Genomic DNA, 13,667 nt, shown 5'->3' with positions numbered 1-13,667 from the left:
GGTTAGTGGGAAGTCAGGCGGACCCCCAACCACGGAGATGGTTTGCTGGAAATACGTGAGCATCATGAGGACTCGAATATGATTTTTGTGGCTTTTAGTAAACCAGATCTTGAACCGCAAAGCAAACCAGTGAAGTTCCCAAGGTAGGCTTTCCGTTTCCATCTGGGAGAAATACTCATTGCTTCTGTACTTGGGGTGAAAACGAAAGCCTTTCTCTCTCAGCCCCGACTCCCTGTAAACCACTGTTCTTTCCTGAATGTTCTGGGAATGGGTGGTTTGACTCAGAATCTATACGTTGGTTCTCCCCATCACGCACTCCCTGGGTCCCTGCAACCTGGCTTTGGCCACCAGGCCCACCCGGGATGATACGAGTCTTCTCACTCTCCCTCCCCTCATGGTTCCGCTACAGACGAGAGCCACCCCCTTCCCGTGCCCCAGCACAAATGCCACCAGGACTCATGCACAGCGCCCGCGAGAAGCCGGAGGCTGTGAGGAGGCAGAAGACAGCTGCAGCCCGCCGAGTCCCCTAGCCCTGTGGCCTCACTTGGCCTCTGGCTTCACGTAGCCCTGGGTCTCCCCACCAGCCCTGAGCCCTCATTCTGCCTTTCCAGCTCTTGCATTAGGTTCTGTCTTGACTTGGTTTTGGTTCCCAGGCCATGTGTGGCTTCCTGGTCCCCATTGTGAGTAGCTTCACTCCATTTCCACTCCTCATCTCTTAAAGTCTTCTCCACTGGGCAGGGCATTTGCCACCAGAGCCCCAGGCACCCACCTGAGGGTCATGCCTTCGGCCTGGAGCTTGACAATGCTAACGACACCACAGATCTCTCTGCATTCCTGAAGACTTGCAAGTCCAGCAGTCCCCTCCTGGGTGGCCCGCAGGCACCTCAAACTTCGAAGATCCCACAAAGAACTCAGTCCTTCCCCTAAAACTGCTCATTTCCCACTGTTACGGCCTGAATTATGTCCCTCAAAAATTCACAAGTTGAAGTCCTCACTCCAGAACTTTAGAATTTGCAACTGTATTTGGAGATAAGGTCTTAAAAGAGGTAAGTTATAAGAAGACTGTTAAGGTGGGCCCTAATCCAATCTGCCGGGTGTCTTTATAAGAAGACATTAGGACACGTAAGGGCACACCAGGGACACCTGCACAGAGGGACACAGTGAGCTGTGGTCATCTGCAAGTCAAGGAGAGAGGGCTCAGAAAAAAACAAACCTGCCAACATCTTGGACTTCTAGTCTTCAGAACCATGAGAAAACAAGTTTCTGTTGTTTCAGCCGTCCAACCTGTGGTATTTTGTATGGCAGCCCGAGCAGACTAACATACCCATCTTCATTAACGGCACCACCATCCACTTAGTCCTGGAGCCAGAAATCAGGAACCTTCCTCACTCCTCCCCCAACCTCAGTGTCACAGGTGGACAGTCACAGCTGACTCTATCTTTTCTCTCCCGTTCCCACTTGCCCCGAGTCTCTTCTCACCCTATCCGCACTCCTGTCATGATCTGGGATGGGTGGTTTGTAGCTCCCAAGTCCGCAGACTGAAAAGACCACCTCCCACGCTCCAGGCCAGGGAGCATGACCGACCGCGGTGGGCGTGCGGGTTGTGTGCGGCAGCCTGAGCCCAACCCTCAGTGGGGCTGGAACTCAGGCACACAGGCAGGGACCAGATTGGAATAAGGAGACAGGGGTGGTGAAGGGCTCTGAATATCAGGCCACTGTCTGGAGCTTAAGGGCTGGTTGTGAAGGTTGTATGGACACAATTTTGAGATGGATAACATTGTGGAAATATGAGATGAAGGGGCGAGCTCCTCAAAGCTTGGATCTCTGAGCCTTGCAAGGTTGTACAGTGAAATGGCTTTGCTCCAGCCCTTCATGAGCCTCTCAAACCTGAGCTGCCCGCACCTTCCTCCTTCCCCCTCTGTTCTCTCTTCCCAGGTGGCTTGGGCAGGGTTTGACGCAGCGGCTGGGAGAGGACCTATGCCGGCCCTCCCTGGGAGGCTCCCACATCTCTCTGGGGTGGGCTCTCATGGCAACAACAGGTGGCTCTGTGGAGTGGTAGGTTTGGGTGGTTTTATTTCTATTTTCCTCACTATGGTTTTCGATACTGGGTTTTTGTCTTAATATTCGTGGTCTCCTCTGGTCCTTTTTGGAAACAGCGAGCGTTATCATGCTGCCATAAACCATCCAAGACTCCCTGCAAAGGCAGGTCAAGCCCTTCTGGAAGACATGTGGAAGCTTCTGGAAAGCCTCTTACCGGCGATGTCACAGAGTTCTGCATCGGAGGCGTTTGCCAACGCTTCCTCCAGCTCTGGCTCCAGGGTCACACTTTCCAGCACGGGATCCATTGGCTTCTGCTTAGGGACCCAGACCTTCCCTGCAAAACATGAGGGCCCGTTACAGAGCACGCAGCTGCTCTGGGGCAGTCTCTGGTGACGGCCCAGGAGGGCTGCCCCGGACCCTGTGGGTTCCTCAGGGCTCAGACTCGCAGGCTTCAGGTTTCTCCCTCTGGCCACCCCGTGCCAAACTTTCCCAAAGAACAAAAATCAAAGATCTCCAAGAGAACACCTCTCACATTTGAAAAGAAGGACTTTCAACCTTGGTCAAACTAGATTGCTAGCTATGAAAAACACGGGTCATTAATCGAAACAACCTATAGGTAGGCAAGAGCCACAAAAGAAAATTGTTATCGAACGTCAGGCTCAGGAATACCCTCACTGAGGCTTTGGATAGGAGAGAAAAATTTAGAAACATTTCTAAATAAAATAAACAAAATACTCTCAGATTATTAAAAGAATAGGGAGCAAAAATGTATCCTTGCCTCATGGGACATTATATTTTTAAAGTGTCAGACTCATGACTGGACAAGGGAGCAAAGAGGCACAAAAGGACAGTCACTGCATGGGCCACCAATAGGCGATTGTTGAAAAAAATTACAGGATATCTATACAATGGGGTTCCTGCCATTATTATAAAGGATGACGGAGATGTCTGCTTATGAAGAAGGATACGCCCAAGACATAACGTGAGAAAAAGCAAGTCTATAAAAGAGCATGAACACTTTAATTCCATGTATGAAAACTGCATTCATTCATTCATTCATTCATTCGTGCACTAAGTATCTACTGAGTGCTTGCTAAGTGCCAGGCACCTTTCTAGGGGCCAGGGGGGCAGCACTGAACAATTTATGACTTAGTGAAGGGAGACAGACAGTAAACAATCATGCAAAGGTATCACATGGTATGAGGCATCGTGGAGGAAAATAAAGCAGAGCAAAAGACTAGGAAGTGCCAGGCTGCAGTCCGGTCGAGGCGAGCACTGCTTTTTTTGGGTAGGGTGGTCAGGGAAGGTCTCACTGAGATGATGGCCTATGAGCTGGGGCCTGACAGAGGGAGGACACATGCCCCGAAGATCAGCTATAAGACAAAGATGCCTGCCTTCACCGTGGCTGTTCAATGTTGCGCTGAAAGCTTCAGTCAGAACAAACAGACAAGAAAAAAAAAGGCATCCGACTGGAAAGGAAGAAGTAACATAATCTGTTTGTAGCTGATGTGATCTAATATGCAGAAAACCCTGAAGAGTCAACAATATGGGATGCCTGGGTGGCTCAGTCGATTAAGTGGCTGCCTTTGGCTCAGGTCATGATCCCAGGGACCTGGCATCAAGTCCTGCATTGGGTTCCTTGCTCAGCAGGGAGCCTGCTTCTTCCTCTGCCTGCTGCTCCCCTTGCTTGTGCTCTCTGATAAATAAATAAATAAAATCTTAAAAAAAAAGATTCAACAAAATGCCGTTAGGACCGAGAAGCACTGTTCGGAGTAAGTTCCAGAGTACAAGATCAATGTGCACAAATTGGGGTGTTTCTGCACAGTGATGAGCAATCTGAAGGGAAAATTAGCACAATAATTGCACCTGCAATAGCATTCAGAAGAAGAAAACGCTTAGGGATAAATTTAACTGAGGAGCAGAAGGACTAGAAAACATTGCCAAAAGAAATTAAAGAAAACCTAAATAAACAGAAAAATAATCCCAAGTTTATGGACTGGAAGACAATATTAAGATGGCAATACTGCCCAAAGCAATCTCTAGATTCAAGGCAACTCTTATCAAAATTCCAATGGCCTTTTTTTTTTTTTTGCAAAAACAGAAAAGCTGTTCCTCAAATTAATAAAGAATCACAACAGGTCCCCAAAAGGCAAAACCATCTTGAAGGGAACAAACTTGGAGGGCTCAGACTTCCTGATGTCAAAATTTACTATAAATTTAAACAGTGTGGCACAAAGATGGACATATTGACAATGGGATAGGATTGAGCATCCAGAAATAAACACATAATGGAAAACTGATTTTTGACAAGGGTGCCAAGACCATTCAATGAGGGAAAGAATAGTTTCTTCAAGAAGTGGTGCTGGGGGTGCGCCTGGGTGGCTCAGTCAACTGAGCATCTGACTCTTGGTTTCTGCTCAGGTCATGACCTCAGCATCCTGAGATCGAGCCCCGTGTCGGGCTCCACACTCAGTGTGGAGTCTGCTTGAGATTCTCACAGCCTCTCCCTCTGCCCCTCCCTACCACACTCTTTCACTTACTCTCTCTCTAAAATACTTAAATACATCTTAAAAAAAAAAAGTGCTGGGACTGGACACCCATATGTAAAGGATGAAACTGCACCCCTATCTCACACCATAGACCAAAAAATGAACTGAAAATGGATCAATGACTTACATATAATAGTTAAAACTATAAAACTCTTAAAAGAAAACCTACACATAAATCTTCATGACTTTAGATTTGGCAACATATTCTTAGTTATGACAACAAAAGAAAAAAAATAGACCAATTGGACTTCATCCAAATTTAACACCCTTGCTCCTCAAAGGACATTATCAAGAAAGTGAAAAGACAACATACTGAAATCACATATCTGATCGGGTCCAGTATCCAGAATATATACAAAAATTTCACAACTCAATAACAAAAAGGAAAACAACCCAATTAACAACGGACAAAGAGCTTAAAGATATTTCTGTGGAGAGGATGTACATATGGCCAATAAGCACCTGCAAAGATGCTCACTATCCTTGGTCATTAGGGAAATGCAGGTCAAGACCACGACGAGATGCCACTTCACACCCATGAGGATGGCTACGATAAAAACGGAAATGAAGAATAACAAATGTTGGCGAAGATATGGAGAAACCGTGGCTCTGTAAAATGGTGCAAACCCGGAATTACCATGTGATCCAGTAATTCCACTCCTGGGTATAAACCCCAAAGACTTGAAAACAGGTACTCAAACAAATACCTGTACAGGAGTGTTCATAGTAACACTAGTCACAAGAGCCAAAAAGTGGAAACAAATGAGTGGGTCTCAAGAACAATATGCTAAGTGGAAGAAGCCAGATACACAAAGTCACATAGTATATGATTTAATTCATAGGAACTAGAATAAGTAAAGCCATAGAAACAGATTGGTGGTTGCCAGGGGCTGGGGCAGCAGGGACTGGGGAGGAACTGCTTATGGGGCAGAGGGTTTTATTTTGGAGTGATGAAGATGTTTTGAATCTATATAGAGGTGGGGGGTGCACAGCACTGTGGATGCACTAAATGCCACTGAATTGTTCACTTTACAATGGTTAATTTTATATTATGTGAATTTTACCATTTACCTCAATTAAAACAAAACAAAAACCCTGTTCACTTTGGCTATTGATGGAGAATCACCTGAAGGGGGGCGAGGATGGGAGCTCAGAGCTGGTGAAATTGGAAAAGGGCAAAACATGCAAAGAAAACAAAGTGGTTAAAAAGAAAATCTGCTGTAAAAATGACTGATGCAATGAGTAGGTTGGCCCTTCAATAAATGTGTCAGACCTGTGGTTTCTTACACCCCTGTGGCAGGTGCCTCCAGCAGGGGCAGTGGCTCGAAGGCACAAGAGGGGCTTTGGATTTCTATCCTTCCTTCATCTTACTGGTTGGAATGTGGATGTGATGACAGGAGCCTCAGCAGCCAGATGGACCATGAGGACAAGGACATATTGCAGGGGTGGCACAATGAAAAACTGGAAAAGGTATTGATTGCTAATGTCAGGGAGGATGCCCTACCAGCCCAGAATGCCTAACCTTGCAGCTAAGTGAAGGAAAGTTAAACTTTCATCTTGATTAAATCTCTCTTATTTTCCTTTTTTCCTCAGCACGTCCAGTCAAATCTAATTCTGCATGGAGAATTCAATATAATTCTGCATTAAAAATATTCTTCATGAAGCTTTATTCTGATGCCCCCACTTGAGTGAGAGTGAGTGAAAGTCCAGATTCCTCAGGACTTTGTACCAGTTCATGGCTCCACCACATTCTGTTTGGTCTTGTGGAGACTGGGGTGCTCTTTCCCCTCAAACTTGGCTAGTTCTAGGCCCAGCACTGGGTAAATAAACTCTCAGTGAGGGCTGGACACCATGGCCCTGAGTCTGCCTGTTCAAGCCGGAAGGTGTCCTTCCCCAACTCTCTGATGAGACCCCCCCATTCAAACTGTACAGACTCCAGCAATCATCATGTGAATACGTCATCATGAGGAGGCTGGTGGCGGTGGTGATGGTAAGTCTCCTAGGCGTGTCACTGTATGGAAACAATAAATTCTAGCTACCCTCCTTGGGTCAGCGTGGCTTTTCATGAAGGCCGCCAGGCTCCGGGAGCCTGGAGCACTGTTCCTGGCTCCACGCCGGGGTGGCATTCCACGGAGGGGCAGCAGGGTTGGTCTGTGTACCGCCCAGATTCCCTTCCCCAGCCCCCACCCCCAATCTCCAGCTTCTTCCCTCGCAGGGCGGCGGGGACATGGGGCCATGGATGCCAGCAATGACTCACCCGCAGTCCACCCAGATATGCTCCTGACTCTCGGTGTCCCCATTTTTCAAATGTGCAGGTGGGACAATGGGAGGCCCCATTAAGGCTGCATGAAATCCAGAGATTCTATGAAATCACTCCTTGTGGTACAAGTGCCTTACTTAAAAACCTCTCGTGCCAGCATTCTCAGCCGGGCACACCCGGGCACACCCGGCCCTTATGGTCAAGGCCTCCTTCCCCTGCACCCCTCCCCCCCAGGACGCCTCAGACCACACAATCCTCCTGACGTTCTGGAATCCAGATGCCCCTCGGGCTTCCTTGAACTTCCCAGTTTTCTATAAAATCCGGCCTGAGCTCCGAGCCCAGGGTTTGTGATGGCTCAAACTCCCCCCATGAGGCTACCTCTGTTGCTTTTTCATTTGATTATCACACGACAGGGATACAGAGATAAGCGCCACAGACCTGGACTCTGGGCTCACCATGTTTCTAATCTTGGGGGTGGGGAGAATGAAAGAGACTGCAAATAAACAATTACTCAATGAATTCATTGATTAGAATTAATGCTTTCATTCAACAAATGCTTACTGGGTGCCCACTACGTGCTAGTACGTATTAGGTGCAGATGTGATGATGAGCCAGACAGATCCGGTCCTTGTACTGGTGGGGCTTACACTGTAAGGAAGCAGCCCACGAGGTTCACTGTAGACTTCCTTTAACTCATTCACTCAACAACTCTCTGTGAGCCCTACTGTATACCAGGCCCTGTGCTGGGTGCTGGGGTGCTGCGTGAGCAGAACCAGCCTGAGTCCCTGCCCTCACAGGGCTTACAGCCAGCGGGCGACACGAGGGATACATAAGGAGAACATGATAAGGGGAAATTGCTCTGAAGGACACACATGCAGGCCCCTGAGATGGAGAAGAACCCAGGGGGAGCTGAAGGGACTGTGTGTCCTAAACAGAGTGGATGGGAAGGGCTCCTCCGAAAGAGGAGACAGTACAGTTGAGACCAAACGGATAATAACAGCTAGTACTTACCTAGCATTTGCTACGGGCCAGGCGCCCAGCTAAGTGCCTGTCATATATCTTAACTCAATCCTCATAACAACCTCATGAGGCTGGTAATATTATCTTCCTCAGCCCCATTTCACAGAGGAGGAAATGGAGGCACAGCAGACTGAAAAATGTACTCAAGCTCACACAGCTAGTAAGTGGTAATGCCAGGACAGCAGCCAGGGTACATCTAAATCCAGGCTGTGTTTCTAACCATGAAGCCTCTTATAGGGGAGGAAGAGCCAGCCATGAAGACGGCATAGAGCCAGACAGCAGGAACAGCGGTCCAGGCAGAGGGAATATGTGCAAAGGTCCTGAGGTAGAAAAGAGCTTGGACTGTGTGAAGGACAGAAGGAGGCCTGTGGGGCAGCAGTGGGGTGAGCGAGGGCAAACACAATCCAAGAGGACAGCAGAACGGTTTGGAGTGCAAGGGCGAGTCCTGGAAGGGTTGAACAGTCAGGGAGTGCTTCTCTGTTCTCCAGTCTTCTAGATGGCTTGCCTTAGGCTGGGACAGAGAGTCTTAGAAGGACAGATGAAGGAGGGGATGTAGCTGCCAGAGGAAGGAACACAGGGAAAGAGCACGGACAGTGAGGGCAGAGGTTGGTGATCTTGTTCCCAGTTTGTGCAGGACAGACCCTGTGCAGGCCTTATGTCCTGATGTGATGGTTAATAGTTTCTGCTTTCGTTTTCAAAGGCATCTATGTTTGTATGAAAAATAATCAGGACACCTGGCTAAAGGGGATTAGAGGAAAGTTTTGCTGATCTGGGAACGTATCATGCTTTCCTTAGTTTTCCCAAAACTTTGCTAAATCTACGTCACGCATTGAGGCCTTTGGTGTTGGGTTTGTGAATTTGAGCCGGGCAGGCACGAGGGTAAGGAGGCCCAGTCATGTATGGCTCAGCACAGGGCCTGGCATACAGGTGGCACTCGACGATACATGGGGAGTGACGTATTCATAAGAGCAACATTATGCAGTACCTCGCTTTTCCCCTGTGTAGGGGACCAGATCTTCTCGGTCTTTAAACTCCTTTGCTTGCTTTTCCAAGTGATCCAAGAGCTCTTCCCTTTTAAAGGGGCCCGTGGGCGCCTTGGTGGTCTGATCCTTCTGCCTCAGGCCTGCAGGTAGCAGTGCGTTCTATAGTGGAGGTTGTGGGGCCGGTGACACAGAGAGGGAGAGAGAGAGAGAGAACGAGAGAAAGAGAAAGAGAGTGGTCAGCTGCTGCAGACTTGCGTTTCTCCCGACATTCATCTTTGACCGATGGGACCTCAAAGCCCATCAAATCAATCTAGGTTGCTCATTTACACTGAGGAATCTGACACCCGGGAGGGGCAGGGACTTGTCCAAGGTCACCCAGCAGATGAGGGGCACAGCTAGGCTAGGACTCAGACTCTTCTAGAGTCTCTAAGCCCTCAATGCTTCTGAAGGCAAGGGGGTGAGGAGACAGCTAACACAGGGCTTGGCATACAGGGGATCCCCCAGAGCATCTGTGAGTATGAATGTGATTCACTTGGCGTTTGGATGCAGGAGGGTAACTACAGCTATTGCACATACAGTGGCTGGGGCGAGAGGAAGCCCAAGGGCCTTGAGTTAGGGCCCTGAGTGCAGAATCAGGCAAGAAGTGACAGACCCAATAACCAAGCGGGAAAGGCTCAGCAGAGCTGTGGGGTGGGTGAGGCGTGCTTTTGGGCTGCAGCCCTGGACAGCCATCCCGGCTGCTTTCCACCCTCCTGCCAGGCCATGCGCGTGCCACTCTGGCTGTTAAATATTTTGAGCGTCGCCCTTGGAGATGGGTGTCTCAAGAAAGATAGCATCAGCCAATCATCGTGTTCCTTCTTCAAACATGGTTAGGCTTCTAGGTGTGGGCTTGCTACCAAAGCAGACTAGAATCAGGGTAGATTTGAGTCATATAGAGTTCCCTTACCTCAGCCCCCCTGTGCCTTAGAGATTCAAAGAAGTTTATGGTTGCAAAGATGTTTAGAGATTGTCTAGTGCACACACCTTCCCTTCCAGAGGAAACTGAGGCCCAGAACAAGGAAAGATTTGCCCAAGGAGTTTCAGGGACAGATCTAGAACAAAAACCAGGGTCCTTCTTCAGATGCGGGGCAGGAGGGCAGTCTTCACTTCCAGTCATTGCTCTCTCCCCCCCCGCCTTTCACGCAGGGATGTAGTAGAGGATGCCCGGAAGCCAGAGGGGAGCAGAATCTCACCCCACTTCTTGCCACACCCCCAAACCGGCTAACCCAGAGAGCCATCCCACCTCCAGTCTCTGTACCATCAAAATGCCTAGCTTCGGCCACCCCCACACAGTGCGGATCCTTTGGAAAGCCCCCTGTGAGAGGGGCTGGTATCACGTATACGAAGATAGCTGTGGGCCTGGCCACCGAGAGCAAAAGCTTAGGAGGATAATACCGCTGCATAACCACAGTATGATTTTTCACAAGATGTTTTACCGCTGTTTACCACTGCGGCGCTGCTCCCCTCGGAGCCCTGGGTGCAAATGGACCCCGGCCCTGAGTCAGCAAAGACATTTGAGAGTTGGATCATGTTACAAGAGGACGGCCAGTAGGTAGAAAATCAAGCCACGGCTGATTTGGGGGTGAGCATCAGGAACGTAAGTGATGCCACAGACACCCCAGTTTCCCTGAAGTAGCGGTCCTCAGGTGCCGTCCACCATGACACACGGGATGGGTGAGGCCCACAGGTGAGGCACGCTTCCGTGGGCATGTCCTGGGCGAGACGGGGTTTGCTGTGGCCAGCTGCGTGTCTACCCCTTCTCTCTCGTGGTGGGGCACTCACGGTGACTCAAGTGAGAGAGAGAACCACCTAACTGTCCTGTAAACCTCCACCTGTGATTACCCATTGGGAGCAAACCAGATTCTCTGTGACACGCCTGCACCTCACAGCTGACCGCCCCCGACAGGCTTACGCCCTGGCCTGATGGAGTGAGGACTCCAGCAACATGATCTCGGGCAGGTCGCCTCATCTCACCGGGCCTCAGTCTCTATGGCTATAAAATGTGAATAATCATGGTTGCTCTCTCGGGCTTGTTGAGAAAGTTAAATTAGATAATGCAGGAAGGGTGCTTTGCCCACTGCCAAGCACTCCCAAATTACTACTTATGATCAGATCAAATACATTTTAACAGGAGGTGGGTTACCCAAATATGTATATTGAGATGGAGATGTATTATCCAAATAGATCTCAAAATTCAAAAAATGAAGAAGTACAAATATAAAATGAAGGAAGCACTGAAAGCAAGTGTTTTCCCAATGATCCCCACAAAGGAAGACCTGACAGATTTTTGTCACTGTAAAGGGTTTTGATGGCAGTAAGTTGCTAGGGCACGTGCTGGTCCCTAAAGTCTCTGTGATGGGAGAAACCCACAAGGCTATAGCTGAGGGGAAAAGGGTTTGCAAACTTGAATCTCTTTTGGGATATATCTGATAGAGGCCACTGATTTAGTTAAAGTAGGGATTCTGAACCTTGGCACAATTAACGTTTGGGGCTGGATGATTCCTTGTCACAGGGGCTATTCTAGGTATTGTCAGCTGTTTACCAGCACCTGTGTCCTCTACCTAATGGATACCAATAGCACTTCACCTCCACGTTGTGACAACCAAAAATGTCTCCAAACATAGCCAGATATCCCCTGGGGGGCAAAATCACCCCTGAGAACTACCATTAAGTTGAAGCTCATAGCATTACAATAGGGGAATAAAGATGTTTTTAATGTACTTGAAAAATATTACTTATACATCAGGTTAAAGTATGGTTTCATTTATTTAAATCTTTACTGAAAGTAGTTGATTTTTTAAGAAAAAAACCATCAAAGGCCCTTTCTAACTTAGCTTATTGGGTTTTTAAAGTACATAATGAGAATATCAGCCTCTTTAGGAGTTGAAGTTTTTTTTCCCATTATACGGTATATTTAATAAAACATGATACTCAATTAAAACCAAAGACAGTTGCATATTTCTTGAACTCCTGGTTGTTTATCCTTTTAACTTGTTTTCAAAAATGGCACGTGACTTCACATGACATATAAAAATTAACTCCACGTGGATCAAAGATCTAAATATAAGAGCTAAGACTATAAAACTTTTAGAAGAAAACAGGCATAAATCTCTAGCCCCTAGATTAGGCAACGGTTTCTTGGATATGCTTCTAAAACAATAAGCAACAAAAGAAAAAATGGATATAGTGACTTCATCAAAATAAAAAATGTTTATGCTTCAAAGGAGACTAGCAAGAACATGAAATCCACCATTTGAGAGAAATTTTTTTGCAGATAATCTGTCTGATAAGGGTCTAGTATCCAGGATATGTAAAGATCTCCTACAACTCAAAACATATGACAAGGAACCCAATTTTAAAAATGTGCAAATGATCTGAATAGACATTTCTCCAAGGAGGACATAAAAATGGCCAATACACATATGAAAAGATGTTCAACATCATTAGCCATCAGCGAAACGCAAACCAAACCCAGAATGAGACACTACTTCACCCCCACCAGGGTGACTGTAATAAAAAAGACATCATCACAAGTGCTGGTGAGAATAGTAGCAGGTTAGCATTATTCAGAATAGCCAAAAGCTTGAAACAACTCACACGTCCATCAAATGAGGAATGCAGAAACAGAATACGGTACAGCCATACAACAGAACACTACTTGGTGATAAAAAGAAACGCAGCAGTGATACACACTACAACACAGGTGAAACCTTAACACGTCGTGCTACATGGAAGCAGCCAGACGAAGGACTACAGTATCGGAATCCTTTTATGTAAGTGTCACCTCTATAGAGACAGAAAGTAGATGAGTGGTTGCCTCGAGCTGGGGAGGCTGAAGAGAAATAGGGGTTTCTCTATTAGGTGATGAAAATGTTCTAAAGTTGATTGTGGTGATAGTTGTACGACTCAGTGAATATACTAAAAAAAACACTGCATAGTATAATTTAAGTGGGTGAATTTCATGGTATGTGAATTATATCTCAAAGAAAGCTATTATTTAAAGATGGCATATGTTGGGGTGCCTGAGTGGCTCAGTCAGTTAAGCATCTGCCTTCAGCTCAGGTCATGGTCTCAGGGTCCTGGGATTGAGCCCTGCGTCCAGCGGGGAGCCTGCCTCTCCCTCTGCCCCTCCCCCCTGCTTGTGCACTCTCTCTCTCTCTCTCTCTCTCTCTCTCAAATAAATAAAATCTTAAAAAAAAGGGCATATGTTATCTAGGGGAAAATTATAAAAATGGCTAACGCGGTAGCTAAACGCTCAGGGACCGCCAGGAACAGAAGGCTCTTCACGTGCCAGTGGCTGGTAGTGATGCTGAGACTGGCCAAGCCAGAGCTGGCCAAATTTGCAATGGTGTCCTGTTTGATGATATGATGAGCCTCACTATGTAAATTAGCCACGGAGAAGTTAAATGGGTGAGAAAATACTGCCTTGGATCTTTCACAACTCTTAGACCCTAAGACTGAGTCTCAGATGTGGCCAGCTAATCGGTGAGGAAAAGCGCTCCCACAACCATTCTGTTGGTGGCTCTGACCAGGAGGGCATTTGGTGAGCACATACGTGGGCAGATGTCCCTTTCGTTCCCATCGTCCTTGTTCATCCAACAAACACCCCACGTGTCCAGGCAGTGGGCTAACAGGCAGGGCCAGGACCCCACAAAGAGACCTCTAATTTGCAGCAACTGGGCAGAGGGGGGGTCAGGGGGGAAGTAGAATAAAATGAGAGCAGAGTGTCCATTACTGCCTGTATGGAAAACGCTGCATTGTTTTTGCTTTTCGAGT

The 13,667-nt window shown here is 47.5% G+C and overlaps 1 protein-coding gene across 1 annotated transcript in view; it reads right to left on the bottom strand.

The window, feature by feature from the left end:
* TMOD1 (tropomodulin 1) overlaps positions 1-13,667 on the bottom strand; it is a 62,793-nt gene that overhangs the window by 34,145 nt on the left and 14,981 nt on the right. The window contains 2 exon segments of the mRNA XM_019794883.2: positions 2,255-2,374; positions 8,855-9,011. Coding sequence (XP_019650442.2) covers positions 2,255-2,374; positions 8,855-9,011 — 277 coding nt within the window.

This window comes from Ailuropoda melanoleuca, chromosome 7 (assembly GCF_002007445.2).
Source record: "Ailuropoda melanoleuca isolate Jingjing chromosome 7, ASM200744v2, whole genome shotgun sequence".
In the NCBI taxonomy this organism is placed as follows: domain Eukaryota; kingdom Metazoa; phylum Chordata; class Mammalia; order Carnivora; family Ursidae; genus Ailuropoda; species Ailuropoda melanoleuca.
Note: the sequence above shows the minus strand (reverse complement) of the source record. Positions and strands in the feature narration are given on the sequence as shown.